Consider the following 18,488-nt stretch of genomic DNA (forward strand, 5'->3'; position numbering starts at 1 on the left):
GTGTGAAGGTTATTTTACGACAAAGTGACTGGTCTGGAGGTTTGACTTGGTTTTCTACTCGCACAGGCCAAGTTTATTTTCCTATTCCCTTCAATGACTAACTGCTTTCTTTCCATGCACATGCACAACCAAGCAGGAAGCAATACGAGCTGGAATCTATCATATATTTTATCTCTGATCTCACCCACGCAGACATGATGTTCCACATATTTAAACGTGCCTATTTATTGGCCAGGCCATCTCTGTTTTTCTATGCGCTTAATAGACGGTCAGAAACACTGCCTAAGAGTGTCAACTGGAGGCGTTAAGACTGCTTTATGGCTTCCAGATTTGGAATGTATCACCTCCTGGCTGCTTGTGCCTGCTTGAAACACAACAAGTGAGCTACAGCTGTCTCCAGACAGCTGCACAAAGACGAGTCAGTCAAATGGAGAAACTCAATTGAAACGGCATAAACAGGAGTAAAATCTCTTCTAACCCACTTAATGGCAACAACAAACATGTACTAATACAGTAATGGGGAGTATGCTGATTTTTGTTTAACCCAACAATGCACGTATTACAATACAATTCATTAAGAGGAATGAGGTGTGAGGGTGGTAGGTGAATACCTGCCGGCAACCTAAGATACCAGCATGAACCAACACACTTTGTCCAGATGGTGGTGCTAAAAGGCAGGTGAAATGGCCACCACAATAGCTATTAAGGATGTGGATTGTAGACTTGTGGTACTCAAACTTTTGACCCCAAGTACCATCTCAAACATGCTCTCCAGCAACATTAAAATACGGTAGCCTGGCATAGGTTACAAGTGTTCATCAAAAAATAAAAATTTCAATGTAATATCACTGTGCCATTATGCACAACATGAATATTAGCACTGTGCTGCACGCAAAAGGGAAAACTAGTTACCGCAAACTATTGATTTAAAATAAATACAAATGTATCACACTTAAAAGTTAAATACAATTTAATTGTACTTAAATGGGCTGACTGGATTACATTAAAACAAACTGAAAGACACTAACATTCACAGTTTAAACATTTGATTCAGAGATTCTGCCACATACCACTAGAAGGAGCCCACATGCCACGAGTGATATTAGTACCACAGATTGAGAATTTCTCTTACAGAATAAAACTAGAATTAACTGCTATGCAGGTTTACAGGTCAATCCTATAAGAGAAGAACAAAGAAAAAGTAAAAGAACTGCAATCACTTCAATTCATGCAAATTAACAAAGATATACTGTACCCACAAATCCTTATTTTCAATCATCACTCATTCTAAAAGTGCAGTGATCTTTGGCTTGAATATTTATTTTCTTAATTATTTGCTGTTGTGGAACAAGACCTGCAATTGTCATCATCACCCCTGTGACCTACATTTGAGCTCACGGCCCTCCTTTCTTAATCGGCACATCAAATCACAAAAATCCACCACCAATACAAAACAAAAGTGTGACACTACATTACTTAGTTAAATGAGGAATAAATGAATGGAATCTCCAATCAATGGTCCAACTGTTCCCACTAAACCAGTTTGTTGGCTTGATGGGACTCTCAGTCAATACTGACCAACTTTTGGTGTTCTAAGGACTTTGATCTGGATATTCTGTTTCTAGATTTTGGCATTTCAGCTTGTCCGTATGAACTGTTTGACAAGGAGCACTAAACGGAAACTTCTTAAGAGGTGCACCGGTACACACATAACGATCAGCCCAAGATTGAGCATTTTTCCCTCCCTTGCAATCAGTGCAATAAATGGCCAGATAAAAGATGATTTCATCGATTATCCTGTGGTGTGTTAAGAGTGATTTATCTGGTGACCTGAAAAGTCATGGTTTTGTAGATGTTAGGATTCTGCCAGACACCAATGTTAAAATATTGTCTATACAGTTAATAACAGTTCAAATATATTTACCAGTTTTGATGTTGAAACAAATGATCCCAAATAGAATTCATCTCAATGTTAGACTTCAGAGGTTCTCATGTATCGGGGAATATAAAAATTGGTTTTCATTTACTCACGGTCTGTTGGTCGAGCCATGGGAGTCTCTGTGACACTGGGCGGCACCCAGTCCACCCTGCTGTCAGCCAGGCAGGGCAAAGGTGCACTGGGTGCAGGAGGTGGTAGGTGGTGGTTGTTGTTGTTCTCCATTGCTGCGCCTGGCACCAAACCATCTGGTTGTCTGAAGCTCGGAATCTCAGGCCTCCGGGCTACCTCCAGCGGGCTGATTGTGGATGTCGGATGCTCCGCTCTTCTCTGAGGCGGCTCAGGGATCCGCGAGATGGGCATGGATGAGAGCTGGGCGTCCATCCTCCTGGGAGGTGCGGGTGGCTCGTTCGGCCGTGCCATGCTAAGTTCTGCCCGCCTGCTTGCTGAGCTGGAGATGGGATTGGGGGAGCCGTCAGGCGGGGTGCTCCGACTGCCCAGGCTCACCTCAGGTCGCTTGAGGCCAAATCGAGTGATGCCTGCACTTGGCGAGTTATCAATCTGCTTAGAGGAGACCTCAATGGAGATTTCCGTACGGCGAGAAGAAGCAGCGTCGGGGTTACGACCCCCTGATAACTCAATTCGCCTCATGCCGGTTTTTGGGGATCGTGGATTGGAAGAGTCAGAGAGAGACGATTTGGCGGAGTAGTAGTCTGAGTTGCGGGAGCTCAGGTCATAACTCCTCTGGCTGGACGTCGAGGAGACCGACGAGCGGAGGGGGTTGGTGGTCCGACGGGACAGAGGCGAGGGGTGCGCGGATGAATCTGTGTCCTCCACTTCAAATGACCGTTTCAGAGCTGGAAAACAAAATATTTCTGGTTAGGCAAGAAACAAAAGACTAACATTGGCTTTATTCAGCCTGAACCCATCCTACCAGAAATATGCAAAAAAAGCTAAACAAAGCAAACCAAACATGACCTAAAAATGACAAGTTAGGAAGGGCCGGAAACACTTGTATTTAGGCCTTCCAACAGAGAGGGGGGATAATCATTCAGTTTGTGGTGTCATTTTTTTTTTTGAATAAGCACGCATTCCTTTTTATTTTTATATTATTTTTTTACATTCTATCCATAAGAACAAGCTACTTCTGCAACTATAAACCATCACAACCACAAACGAGAGGAACAAGATGCTGTAAACATTTTAAGCGTGCCTGAAAAATTTACATTTACACTCTATAAGCACCTCCACATATAGCAACGCATGCTTTAGTGTGTTTCAACCAACGTACACAATATTTTGCATAAGTTAACATATCCGCTAAGATCACCTGATTTGACACGTTTCATATAGCTCGATAGCATTGCGCTGGTAAACTTGAGCACTCCCTGAAACACTCGCTCACACTCGACAAAAAAAAGAAGAAACAAATGTAGATGTCAATCTGCCGGTTCGAACTCTTGCTCATAAATAAAATGAAGGCGTAAAATTTTACAGGGAGAATTTACGTCGATATCTTCACTCGAGGTGGGCAACCGGGCGGACATCAAGAACACCTGTTAACCATTTGGCGCATGCGCAGACATCACCTTGCGTGATTGCAATTGTTCATCTGAATAAAGATATGGCATTCAAACTTTCGTAAAAGTAACTCGTATTCGCTTTGTTTACGTATTTGTAATAATTGTACACACACTGATCATGGAACTAAAATTAATAATGTATGGTGGTCTCACACCGTTCAAATAGCCCTTGCAACAACTAGTGCGCACTACTGTCTTACTAGCGATTTTTTTTTTTTACTACTGTATGAAACTGCTTACAGTACACTCAAACTAATTCGGTCGATCTGTTAATAACACTTGATTTAATACATAAACGCAAGTTTAACACAAAATTCATTGTTGGTTGGCTGGAAACAAAATTCAAGTTCCATCCATCCATTTTCTGTACCGCTTGTCCTCACAAGGGTCGCGGGGGTTGCTGGAGCCTATCCCAGCTGGCTTCGGGCAGTAGGCGGGGTACACCCTGAACTGGTTGCCAGCCAATTGCAGGGCAAAATTCAAGTTGGCATAACTTAAACTTAGCTTGATAACTTAATTTTAAGACGATTAATATTTCCACAATGCCTTCCTATATGTTCTCTATAATGTATTTGCACAGTGACTTAATGATTACACCCTATAGTCATTTTACTAGTGCACAGAATTGTCTAGATAATTGCTCAAACAAATTGCCATAATGCAGTGTGTTTCTACATCACTGGAAACTGCTGAAGCCACAATAACAAACCTACTGTGAAATTAATATAGCTGTGGCAAGTGTCACTATTTTCTGCAAAGCACAACAACAAATCCACTTGGTTTAAAGAATGCTCTCTGTAGCCACCGTTTGCTTCACATCAGTGAGGGTGACACCTGGCTCGCCTCTTCTCCGGCCCAAACCACAGTTGCTACATACCCAGCAATAAGTCTCTGTCTTAAATAAATACCCAGCCTACGCAGGCATCTGGCCCTCTTATAGACTAGGCACCAGCATGGGAGAAGATGTTCTTCCTGGAATGCTTTCTGTTTTCACAGCGCTTCTGTGGCTGATGGTAGTAAGCGAGTGAGTCAGCAGAGAAGCAGCTGGCTCAGAGTATTCACTCGGTGCAATGTGAACTAATGCTGTGTGTTTGAATCAGCAGCGTTATCTGTGCCCTAAAATTCTTGGTAAACTTGATGTCAAAGCAGATTTAGCATGGAACCTCACACAACATTTTGTTATGCTGGACTTCCGCATCACTGATTTAGTTTGGGACTACATATTGTTGTATTTCCAAATAGGGTCAATGTAATTTTTTTTTCTCAAATCAATGCAATTTTATTTACACGTTATTAACATATTTAAATTCACTCTTAAGCACTTGAACTGTCCCGAGAAGTGTAAAAAAAAAACCTCTCTCTGTGGGAGACATGTGACATTACGTCACCTCAAGATTTGAAATGGTGGATGTTTAGACAACGAGTGTAAAAAGCATGTATACAGTGCATTTCAGTGAGCCTTTCTTTTTTTAATTGATAGCTATAGTGCTTCACAGAAGGAAGCAGTCAACCACAAGGTTAAGTTGTGTACAGATTCATTTCCGACCGGTACACTGCTGAGTCAGCTCATGTGTTGTATTCATTGCATCGTGGCTCTTGCACCTTACAAAAATACAGCTTGTGCATGATGTAACGACACCTGTTTGCTTTTGTGAAGTATTTAAGACTTGTCTGGCCGAGTAGGTTGGTTGAGGTTGATGTGCACAGCTGCTGGCAGCAACTTGTCTGTACCATTATAATCAATGAGTCATCAATTTTAGATTATTTTTTAGCAACAAATTAGTGATTGAACCTGATTTTGGGTTGGTGATGTTAGTGCTTAACAGTATATTGTAACTATATAAGGTCAAAAACAAACTTGAATGATGCAATGATGTTTGGTAACTCAAGCAAGATGTTTGACTTCCTGAAAAGTGATTTTAGAGAGGCAAGGATTCAGCCCGACAGCAACAATATGGAAATTAACATTCGGCTAAATCTGTATAGCACTTTCCCATTCAAAAGCATTGTTGAGGGAACATTTAAAATTTCATGTAATAAGACAAACAGTGAAATTTAAATGAAGTAAAAGATGAATATCATTACATTTTTTCTCTTGCCATGACTGGTACCTTTTGCAGCGGCATCACCAAAGGAAAACCAAAGAAAGGGCAAAAGACACGTTAAGTTATTTATTGTATTTACTGGGATGATTGAGGCAAGATTGAGGCATGTCTTTCTAGAAATTGTTGGTTGAATTCCAATTTATATCACCGATGGGGCGTCCAACTTTGGAGATTCTACTGTTTAACAAAAAAAACAAGCCATCATTGTTCCTTCACTGTATCCTGATCCAAAGCTGACTTTTTTCCTACACCGGATCAGTCGACATGCATGTCAGAACCCGAGGTAATATGGTAACTAACAGTCCTCAAGTGACTTTTGTAGATAGAATACCAGAAAAAAACAAGTTCCTGCGGGCGCTGCAGCTCTTATTGTTTAATCCATTCCTCACAACCAGTTCTTTGTTCGTCACATGATGTGATGTCATTTTTATGGGTTGTTACATTCTTGCTTAGCTGATTAGGAGACTTCCTATTTGAAATAAGGGATGTCATGTACAAATGTTAATTATATAGAAAGAAGGAGAAAGGTCAAGTGTCAAAGCATCAATCTCCCATTTAGCATGAGTTTCAATGTGACCGGTTAATTATGAACACAGCCACATTTACAGTTACAGTATATGAGGTTATTCAACTACTGGACTGAACTGGATAATGGTGGGAGAAAAATATGCTCAGTGACTCACATTTGCACGCCAGGCGATTGACCCTCACACACATATGAACAAAATTGCCTTATCGGGAAATATCATCAAATGGTTAGCATCAATAGTGTGGAGCAACACATACTTTCACCAACATACTTTGTTCCAATGGGTTTTGATGTATGCTTTATGTTGTATAGCCTTTTCTATATGAATGTTTTGTCCAGTGTAAACAACAACAGCCTATTGCACAGACTGTTTGACCATGACTGTGTTATAATAACATGTTTGCCTGCTGCTGTGCTAACTGTGGTGAGTTTACTGTGTGATGACTGAAACCTAACACGCGGAATGCCTTGTAGACGCAGTGGAGACAGTTGTCAGCCGTATGTGTGCGTGCGCGTGTTTAAACACAGCTGGAGAGCAAGGTTACACGCTGCTTTGCATCATGCACGCACGGATTAGGGTGAGGCGGGCTATGTCTTCAAGTGTACATGAACAAAAGAGACCCGCTACTTGTTCCTATGCTCATACCTGCTTAACTTGTGTACATTGTGTACATGCTTCGCTGGTCTTAAGGCACATCAATGTAGACATGGACTGCACCAAATAGGGGCGTCTTCACAGACAAGCGTGAACGCATTAGAGAGAATGACTTCAGAAAAGCCACATCACATGATGTTGTGTCGGAGAAGGAAACACTCCTTGTGGTTATTCGGCAAAAACAGACCAACAAAAGAGGATGTATTTTTAGTTTGCACATGATATGCTTTTTTTTCTTTTTCTTTTTCTTTTTTCTCTTTTTCTTTTTGTTTGTTTGTGCGTGAGAATGTGCATGTGTGTGTGTGTGCATATGTGCGTGCGTGTGAGTGTGTACTCATTAATTCACCTGAAACCTATTAAAAATCCCATACCATTCACCTAAACCGAATACTTCAGAATCCAGCTAGAGTCGTGAGGTTGTCAGGAGAACCGAGGAAGGATCAAAGAAAAGCAAGGAAAGTGAAATCCAGCACCGACCAGACATCACCTACTACCCACCGGGTTACCAACCAGAATCTTTCACCAACCCCAGAAACATCTAAATTCCTACAAATTAGGGACACATTATATGCTAATACAGTGGCGCCTTGAGATATGAGGTTAATTTGTTCGGTCACTCAAAACACTTGTATCTCAAATCATATTTCCCCATTGAAATGAATGAAAACGCTATTTCATCTTCTCTCATTTCATCTTCTCTCATTTCATCTCAAAGAATGTTGAAGAATTCAACCGTTTGTGAATCATGATAAATCTATTGCGACTCCTTCGGTGTGTGCAACTTGGCCACCGGGGTACAGTATAATACAGTTCACAACTACTATCTAAGTAAGCAGTATTAGTCGTTTTTCATAGATGATATATGGTACTTGTGAGTAATTATAGAGGGAGTCCAATTATCAATTCGAATATGTTAGCATTAAGCTAGCTTCTTCCCATATCCCCAAATTGATGTTATGTTTTGTATGTATGTCCAAAAATGAACTACTCTAGTGCCTCCCAGCGCCACCCTTACGATTGGCGTCATGGACAGGAAATGTGTCTTAGCTGGTGCGTGTAACGCAACCTTATAACCCTGATAAGGACCTAGATGCCAGATGAACACAATCATCACTTTCGGGGAAATACATCCTCCTCCTCCCTTGTGGTTTCGCCACAAGACAATTTTGAAAATCAATAGTGGAGAACATCCTTCTGATGCCAATTTCTTCCATCTATGCCTCATCGAATATTTCCCTTTTGTCTTTAGCTCACTGCAGCACGTTTAAATAAATTTGACCCCTGTTGAAATGTTCACTATTATGCTTACAAAACAAGGAAACTGCCCAAGCTTCCCTGCATATGAACAACGAACAAAGACTTCTCTCATACCTGCACAACAGCATGTTCAGTTCACTCTTCCGTTTTCTGATGGCAGTTTGATTACATCAACACTATTATTTCCCCCATCCATGAAGCTTAATATTAGTTTTCTATACAGTATAGACCAAGGATGGGCAACTTAAATAATGAAGGGGGCCACATTTTTTCATCAGTGCTACTTAGGGGCCGCATAGGGCCACACACTTCCTAACCAGATGTATTACAAAAATGACATTTTAAATAAGGGCAAAATACATGTGTTTGTGCAAAATAAAAATAAAAATTCATAAAACATTTGTTAATGCATGTATAAAAGATCCACTATTCAAAACCAATTGGTTTGAGGCATATATATGATTCCCCCCACCCAGTGCAAAGGACTCTGTTGCATAAGAAATAAATTACCATTCAAAGATGGCACATAACCAAACCAAGAAGATTAAGTTCAAACACTCATTTTGTGCATTTTATTAAAATGTAAAACTCAACTCACTCAAAATCTGAAATACTATTTAGGTACTATGTTTGTCCAGTATGTCATTCTGAATTGGCAAATGATTAGGCCGACTCACGTTGTAGCCCTTGTTCAAGGCAGTATTAACCGGGTGCAAGTACAATTAAGTCATGTCTGCCATCTAGTGGTGAACGGTGATATTGCAACTTAAAACTATACAATGGAGGGTGAGAACATCTGTATATAATTGACATCCATTGAAATGAATTTGTGAAAGGAAAAAATTATCAATCCATTTTTTTTGTTTTTGTTTCGGGAATCCTCCCCCTTGTAAAATATTTTTTTTAATTACTGAAAAAAAATAATCAATAATTGAATTTGCAGGTGCCAAGCAGGGAGTATTAGGGGGTCCAATGTAGAGGTGGAAACATATTTTTAATTTCCCTGCACACCACAAAAAAAATAATAATTGTGTGCGTGCGCATGCGGTCTGCGGGCCAACAGTTGCCCATCCCTAGTACATACATGCATGAGATGTCACTAGCCAAGTTGAACTTTTCATTCTCCTTTCATCTCCTTTTCATTTATAATTATTTATTATTGAATAGACTTCCTCTTTGTCATGATAAATAACCAAAAAGTGTGGCAGTGACTTAAACTTGCCAAATTAGCCAACATTTACTCATGTATCACAAGCACTGTGCAATTGTGCATTAATGGTTTTTAAATGGCTTGTAATGGCATTAGTAATTTCTTTATGAACCGTTTATAAATCTTAAAATCTATGCCAGCCTAAATAGAATCACAAGCACTGACCTATAAATACAACTGAAAGTCTAATATTTGTTCCTTGAGTTGTATTTATTTATTCCCAATAGTCTTTTCTCTTAGGGTTCCAGTAGTGTCCAACAGTAGGCCTAATTACTAGCAATAGAATGTTTTTTTTTAGCCAATCATATTTCAAATTTGCCTCACTGCGCCAGCTCGCTAGCCCACAATAAAGTCAGCATTTTTCCATTCTCTGATTGGTTGGTCAAAATGAGTTTTACTAGCAAAATGATCTGTAATGTGAGCACTGCACTCACTTTGATAATCGGCATCTATGGTGAGTTTACACCATACTCATGCTCTTTTATTTCAATGTTTTACATTTTTGTTATGTAATTAGAAAAATATTGTTCCTGAAATGCTCCAGATGATGTACGAGCTGCAATTATACTCTTTTATTATTATTATTATGTACTGCAATGTGATAGTGGTGTTATTAAGGGATGGATCAAGTCGGGTAAGTCCCCACTGAAGAGCCAGGTACCAAATGCACAGGCTCGCCCACCACTGTTATAAAGGGTGCCCATATTTTCAAAGTGGTGCCCATACCATGCTCAATCAAAACAGTATTTTCAGCGGCTGCTTGAAATCGAGCCTTTATATTCAACCTCCTCTGACACTGAACACTTGTGTTGTATCCTCCTCACCCACAAGAGAAATCCAGCTCCAGTGGAATTTCCTCTGCCTGAGCCAGCGAGTCTCCCCAAAGCATGGAGGAAAGAGGTCAACTGAGAGAAAAGAGATAAGTGGCAGCTGCAGCGACAAAAGAAATCAATAGAAGCCAGATGTCCGCGAGCTGGGTTATCAGTGATATGTTTACACTGCACGCAAAGATCCTGTTTTTCAAAAGAACGTGTGTCCCTTTGAGCTCATCATGGAACAAAATTATATTAATCGGCTAAACGGGAGGCTCAGCAGCTCTCTCTCTCTTTTTTTTTGTGGGATGCAGGATAGCCTTGTCCCCATCTCTGCTATTAATCTTAAAATGTCCAAAACTGGGCAAAATGCAAGCAAAAGAGGGTCCTTGAGATGCTTTGCTGACTTTAATCAGAAAGAGGAAATTCTCAAATATGGCCAAATGATCATACAGATTTGTGAATACTGAATTGTATTTGACTTAGACCTTCCACTACCATACCAAAATGAATGCATCAGCACGCAAAAGCCCATCCAGGGGAAGTACACACTTCACTGACAAGAACAGTGGCCCATTATGTGTCACACACGAGACTAAAAGCATGATCTAAATCCCCCCCAATTCCTCCTGGTTGTTTTCTCCACAACGCCGTTTATCTGTCTGCTCCTTTAAAGGCCTAACGAGCAAGCGGGAGTTCTAGCGTGCATACCGCGAGCAAACTACCGTTGACAGAGAAGCTGCCCCGGACAAGTGTGGATGCGTTTCCAAATGGCTGTGTGTGCCATGAAGGAGACACACACACACACACACACACACACACACACACACACACACACACACACACACACACACACACACACACACACACACACACACACACACACACACACACACACACACACACACACACACACACACACACACACACACACACACGGGCAGGCTGGGGGGCGTCAGTGGTGCAGTACAAGTCAACTTGTTGCGTCCCCCACCAGTAAGAGCCACAGGAGGGTAAAGGGCCTGAGGATGGACATGCTGCTGAGAGAGGAGGGGGTGAAGAGAAGCGGGAGGGTGAATGTGTGGGCAAGGGGCCGAGTGATGAAAAGGAAGACGAGCCCTGACAAGGGAGTGGTTGCAGGCCAGGTGTTCCCCTTACATCAGGGATGTCCAAAATCTTAGTTTAAAGAATATATATGTGACCCAATATTTTTGTATTCAAACATTTTAAGCTGAACGTTGTAACACATTTTTGGAAGGACTGCTTGAGTCTTGCGTCAATTAAAATTGAGCAACCTTTGAGGGCTGTGAATTCGGAGCTCCCATTGTTCTCAGTGTCACGACTCGTGACAGCAAATCCATGGAAAAAGCACAGCCATGAACGCCACCTGCACAAATGGAGGCTTCCAAACAGCTGCGACAACTTCCAAGCTGACCTCAAAGGTAAACATCAACAAAAAAACATGACTGCAGTAAGTGTGTTTTGAATATAGAATGTAGATATCTAAGATAACCAATACCGATAACTATTGTTCATATTATCTTTGACTCTCTTCTCTCACCTACAGTCGGGCAGGCAGGATGCATAATAATGAATCAGATTCATATAGCGCTTTTCTGGACATTCAAAAACACTTCACGAGGAATACGTTAGTCATGCACTCATACATTCTGGTGGCGGTAAACTACAAATGCAGCATGCCTGCCAGTGAGCACCTACAGCCCCTCCGACCTCCACCAAATATTCGCACCTACCATACACCAGTGTGAGTGGCACTGGAGGCAAAGTGTGTGGTCAAAGTGTGTGAAGTATTCTTGCCCATAAGACACAAGGCACATGACGAGGAGTGAGCGGGATTCGAACAGCCGGGCTGACATTTTTAAAAGACTGAGCCGTCATTCGGCGGACTTTATCATTATTTGATGTCAACGCTACACCTCCTTTTGTGTTGAGAGAAAATGAAAACACAGGAAGGCCTGAACCAAAATTCGAATCCTGAACCTCGGAACTGTGAATCAGCCGTGGTATGACAAAGCAACTAAAACTAAAAATCGATATTAATGCACCCAATATGACTATTCATTGAATGCCAATGTAACTTCTATATTAGCATGGTAATGCAATAGCTCTTCAACAAGCAGGCCTATGAACAAAAACATTAAGGGAACCGAACCACCCACACTATGGGTACACTAGTTACAATTTGCACTATAATTGATAGAAGCAATCTTTTAGTGTAGTTTGGATGCCTAGTCTCCAAATCAGTAGGAATCTCAATAAAGTGTAATTTTATTAAGAGCTTTTACATAGTACGACAACAAAGCAACCGCCATAAAACTAAAATCATGCATGAATTGACATCAGGTATTAAAATCGTCCAATGTAACAGTGGTATCGTTAGCCGAATAGCCTATTTTCCCAAGTCATTTTTAACTCTTAACAAATCAAGTGTGTTTGCCAAAAAACTATATGTATTTTTTTCTTGTTTTAAGAAAATGTTTAAATATGGATTGGCAACAATGCTATGACGCTAACAGTATATTAGCATGGTAGTGCAAAAACCTACAAAAACATGAAAATCAATAAACACGACAATCATGGCGGTCACAAGGTCAAATCTTTTGTAGTTGGAACCACTTTTTGCGAAAATACAACTGTACCTCCTACCATAGGCAAATTTATTGTGTTTTAATATTCTTGACCATAAAGATGATTCAGATTTTTATACTGATCCTGATCTTACCATGAGCTCAAACTTTTTGGATCCAGGGACCACTATAGAGGGCAGGAACATTTTCACTAATGATGCACCGAATATTCGACCACCGAAAATCTTCGGCCGAAAATTAGAAAAATATGCATTTTTGGCATTCGGCTGAAATAAAATTGGAGCCGAAAAAATATTGCAGAAATAGGATGTTGTGGTAACATAAGCAAAACAAAACTGCTGCAAGCATATGTATGAATGTATGAATTAAACGCCGGGGTGAGCGTTCCGCCTCAATGTTAATTCATGAGCAGTAGCCGAAAGCTAGCGTCTTGAGGCTAACCCGCTCGATGCTATCTCAAATCAGCGGCGAGGAATAATGGCAACGGCACAAAGTTGCAGTATCGTGATCTCCGTATGGTTTGCGCGCCAGCGAGAGAAGAGAAGAGGGCGCGGAAGTTCTTATTCTGCAACTGAAGTGTCGTAGCAAATTGTTTGCTGCTGAGATGCAAATAAAGCCCCCGTTGAATAAGCAACACAGCCCCCGGTTCCTTTACACGATAAATGAATTGATTTCACATGACCGAGACGAGAGCTGCGTTATCAGCAGCGACACAAATCAATTGAGGTTGACGAGATAATTTAGTCAACAGAAAAAGCCGAAGCCACCGTTGTCCGCTGGTGAACAGCTGTACAAATTGATCAATCAGTGAAAACCACACCCACTCCGTGCCAATGAGGACGTGAGCATCACTCAAAGAACAGGTGCCAACTCAGTGCTCTAGAAGGGCTAGCAAAATGAAGAACTCTGCTTTGAAAACAGCTGGCAATGAAATGGCCCAAAAGTGAGGTCAGGAGGACTAAATTGGTTTCGTTTCTTTATTTTATTGGTGTGCACTTTTTTAAAAATGGTACAACATAATCTATTGTGACTCATGGAGGTCCAGTGACCTTGGTTTGAGAACCATCGCCCAATGATCTGCGTTGTCCAAAACCATAGTGGCAAATTCTAGACTAAAAAAACACATCCTAGACTGATTGGCAATCAATCGCAAGGCTATGTGAACTTATTCATTTTTTTTTTTTATCTACTGGAACCATTTGTAACCCTTTTCAGCGGTCAACAAGACATTCATGTGCATTTTATCAAGTACTAAAGCAGTGTTTTTGAGGGTACCACCCCAGTGATAAGTCATTGTAAGTATAATAACATACTTTTAAAAGAAAGTACCAGCCTCTTTATGGTCAGTAGCTCAGCCATGTTGTGAGTCAGGTTCCTGAGGAGAAAGGCTGATTGCACCCTTTTTTGGGCTTTGCAGCTACAAATTCACAACAGCATTAACAAACACGGTTTAGAACACTTTTAGCATGCGTTTTCCCTTCAGCCGCAACCACAGATGTCAAGGAAGCCCTCTCACTTTTTCCAGATGCCGTCCGTCCAGTCCCAATCAAACATGTGGAAAACATCTAAGGCTGCTGTCCTCATTGCAGGGGTTACATAGACACTGACAAGAGCAAGAAAGGAAGAACGCAACTAACCTTCAAAGTCTGATATGATCCCCTCCAAGTGAGCGTTGACCGTGGAATCAGACATTTTTTGAGGGGGTGGGTGGGGGGGTGAGTGTGTTTATCATGCGAGGGTTCCCTTTCACCCAGCAAGGAAACGTCGTCCAGAGGAGCGGTCCAGATTTTAAACAAATCCCAAATTTGGAATCCGACGCAAGGCAGAGCAGGAGGAGGGAGGGCAAGAAAAGAAAACACCAGATCCAAGCTGAAGTCTCTCTTCTCTCACTCTTTTCGCAACTTCTTTAGCCTCCTCTTTTCCTCCCTTCTGCTTCCCCTCTCGCTCCCTCTTGGCTTCCCTCCCCCTCCTCACGCACATCCACGTTTCCCTCCCACTTCCACGCTTTATTCACAGGCCCGCTTCCTGTGGCCTCAGTCACATGACTGAAAGCTGCTCTTGTCAGCTGATGGAGCAGATGTTGATACTGAGGATTTTTTTTTTTTTTTAAATCAATGGCATCGGTGTCCAGTCAAGTAACAGCAAATAAAGATCACTTTCTCAGCAACGTCTTTGTGCACTCCTGGAAAGATTGTTGGAGAATCAGTCACAGCTCCGTCATGACAGCCATCTTGATGTCGTCATATCAGGCTCCTCCTTGATCAGCTCTTTTCCAGGTCAAGTAGGTAGAGAGGTCGCTCCAGCATGGCTATAGTCTTCTCATTCCATGCAGGAACTGTCAGATGCTCATGACATTGCGAGCAGACATGTTATGGTGAAGCCACCATGAGTTGTCCTGCCAAAAGTTTCACCTCTTCTCAAGCACTGAATGAAAGAAAAGCCGTAGGATCGCACATTGTGCACCTTCTAACTTCAGTCGCACGCCCATGCAGTTATTTTTGCTTTGCTCCTCGCAAATTAGTCACTTAAAATTTAGCTTCCATGTTAGGCTGCCGAGACTGTGCTCATGTGACTACCTGAGTCCGTGTGATTGGTTAAGCGCAGTCAAACGCTACACTCTAAAAACAGTCAAAAGTAACCCAATTATGGATAAAAAATGGGCCGATCCACTTTATGGGTCAATTTGACACAACTTTCTGGGTTGTTTTATACAAAATGACCACATTTTTTGACCAAAGTAAAGGATCTGACCACTATTCATGAGTTGTTTTACACTAAAAGACACATTTATTGACTCAAAGTTGGGTCGGGGAGAGGATTGGTCCATTTTTTACCCAACAGTTTTTAGAGTGTAGCGGCTATGTTGGATTAGTGAAACAGTCACATGACAGCAGTCGTGTGCATAAAGCAACAATTGGAAAATAAATCCCGAACGATGTTTTATAACTTCGTATATAAATGGATTATATGATCAAATGATTAATATCATAGATCTAGACAATTGGTAGTATTAGTTGCAGGCTCTTTTTCTGTTTATTTTTATTTATGTACTTTGGAATGTTTAGGTGAATGATGGAACTTATTGTTGATTTTGTTTTTGTAAAGAACATAATTTCATTAGTAATTTTTGCGGAAATGTGCTGAAAACTAATGGGGATCCCATTTTAAACAAACAATACAATACAAATAAAAGTAGTGTGCAAAATGTAGTGCAAAAGTAAAAATGTAGTGTTTCTTCTAAACAAAATTAAAAAGTAATTTCCTGCCTCTGATTGCATGAGAGCAGGGGGGGGGGGGCTTGAAACAATGATGATAGATTATGCATTTTGTTTTAGACTAAAACTATAATTATGCTATGAATGAAAGAGAACTTTATTAACCCGTTTTTATGAGATTTACTACAATAATCTACCACAATTACTTTGGCTTGCTTTGCAAGATTAAAAAAAAAAAAATCCCCAATGTTCTATTTTCTGAAACTAACTCCATTTTGGATGCATTTTCTCATGATTAGAATGAAGATTTTGCATGATCGCCAAGCTCGCTGCCAACATACTGCTTACGTTGGAACCACAGTGTGTAGTCTGGGTTGATTTAACCATATTTACTCATCATAAAACAAAACGACTCTAAGCGCACACGTCAGCATGCAGATTTACGACAAAAAAAAAAGTCAATTGTAGCAAAACCTGCAATCATGGAGCAAACTTGCATCCCATTTTTCTGCCAGTGGACCATGCAAAATATGAAAAAAAGCTAATAGATGCTGATATTCCTATACATATGGCTGAACACTTGAAGTGAACCAGATGTCAATTCCTTGACGCAGGTAAAGTGCCTGAATTTACTGAGAAGTTGGGCGTTTCCAAAAAATAAATAAGCTTCTGTTTAACTAATACAAGCAATCCTTTAGTACTTGTCTTTTGCATAAAACACATTATCGCAACACAACATATGCTATAGTTCTCCAGCAGGGGTCAGCACTGTACCTACAAATAAACTTAGTTGCCATGGGCAACCATGTTGCATTGTAAGGCGATCTCCAGTGTTAAAATGGCGACATGTGGAGAATCCCACTCCGGGACACACCCTCATCCCACCAGTGCAATTCCTCACATAGACGCGGATGCTAAGCTTCGCACACCAACTCCGCAACTCGGCGACAACGCATGTGGCCCCGGCAGACGCACGCACAAGTATGCAAACACATTAGGGATGAAACACACGCATGAACTCACCCCAGCAACCGACAAGCCTACTTCCTTTCGCTGCACGTCCTTGCAAGCCCAGATGGTGCTAATCCAATCTAATGTAACAACTGTCACACTGGAAGACCACTAGAATGCCTTTTCTGTTCCAAGATAGAAAGAACTCATTGATAATCATAATAGTCGTGATGTGAAGGGAATTCAAATGCACAATCCTTCACATATTCACTGGTTACTTGGTTTTGAGACATCCCCATTTCATCCCAAAAAATTTAGATTTTGTCTTCATGTTCATTGTATTAAGGAGAGATGTGATGCTGTTAGAAATGCATGGCCAAGCTCCTACGATTCGACTTTTGGCAAAGGAATTGCAACAATGTACACGCAAACAGCAAAATATGGGAGTTTGCTGACAGAGTGGACAATGACAGTGTGGACATTTTGAGCTAATGTTAGCATTCATGGTTCAATTGGAAAGCTGACTCGCTGTAAATAAATATTCAGAATTTCTGAAAGGTTTTTATATCAATTGATATTACGTTACGACAGAGTGGACATGTCAAGCTTGACAACATCCAACAACACACATAATATGACGATAAACATTTACTTGCAACTAGCCACTGCAAAACGCACTGTACAGTACTGTAGTATGTTTGAATGTACAGCTGTTGGTGTAATATTGCACTGCGACGCTCCAGATGACCGGAGACAGTCGCCCGACTGTACTTAAATGAAGGGCAGACCACCAGTGGCACGCCAAGAAAGAGAAGAGGATAAATATATAGAAATAGATGCCAGGCTGAGCACGGCTGTCGCGATAGGGTCGTGCCAGGGCGACGCGACGCGACTTCTAAATGCCAAACGGGCACATGCATGCAAACAGATATCGGCTTGCGAAGTCTTTCATTCATGTTGCTAACTATCAAAACAAATGGCAATACAGACAAGTTCATTTTCTGGTTGGACTGTTTGGCTCTTTGTTTTCATGGCAACACCCCTAATAAGGCGCTGTACCTGGCTCGTCATCCCTGAAGACAGCATGAATGAAGAGGAGGAAGACAGGAAGGTGAAAATATAGATAGCACTGGTGGGAGGGGACTTGCAAAGGAAAACATTACTTAAACACACATTACATTCTTCTGCCACTACTATTGGCTACAAATACTCCCACTAAAACCTTAAAATGTCTTCTAAAACATACGACTGCCACTATTACTACAATTACTTATGTAAGGGGGGGTTGGCCGTCCACACCCCTGGCCACCGCATGCCTCCGCCATTGAATTTGAATATGCTAGTTACAGGCAAAAGCAATACAATACGTTTGTTTTCACTGTGTAAGGGAAGCAGATATGCCCGGATGTTTATGTTACTCATCAGAGGATAGCTAGATAGTCAACTAAACTAAAAGAGCGAATTATACATTTACAACAACCACATAGCTTTGCTAGCTTAATGATGACATAATGGAAAATGCCGTAGACATTGGCTAATGATTAGCATCTATGCGGTGGTGTTAAGTAATTTGAAGCAAGACATAGCATAGCAATACTCACAGGCATATAGGCCTATGTTTTACCC

At 41.1% G+C, this 18,488-nt stretch overlaps 1 protein-coding gene across 5 annotated transcripts in view; it reads right to left on the bottom strand.

The window, feature by feature from the left end:
* Positions 1-18,488, bottom strand: part of septin9a (septin 9a) — a 68,637-nt gene that overhangs the window by 30,222 nt on the left and 19,927 nt on the right. For 2 of the 5 annotated variants that reach the window (XM_086058149.1, XM_086058185.1), the window contains one exon: positions 2,032-2,793. In XM_086058149.1, coding sequence (XP_085914275.1) covers positions 2,032-2,793 — 762 coding nt within the window. Of the gene's footprint in view, positions 1-2,031; positions 2,794-3,266; positions 3,500-14,212; positions 14,277-14,333; positions 14,641-18,488 lie in introns of those variants that run through there. The other 3 variants (XM_086058158.1, XM_086058167.1, XM_086058175.1) reach the window with 3 other exon arrangements.

Source organism: Leptonotus elevatus, chromosome 1, assembly GCF_054856555.1.
Source record: "Leptonotus elevatus isolate MCC_2025b chromosome 1, RoL_Lele_1.0, whole genome shotgun sequence".
NCBI lineage: Eukaryota > Metazoa > Chordata > Actinopteri > Syngnathiformes > Syngnathidae > Leptonotus > Leptonotus elevatus.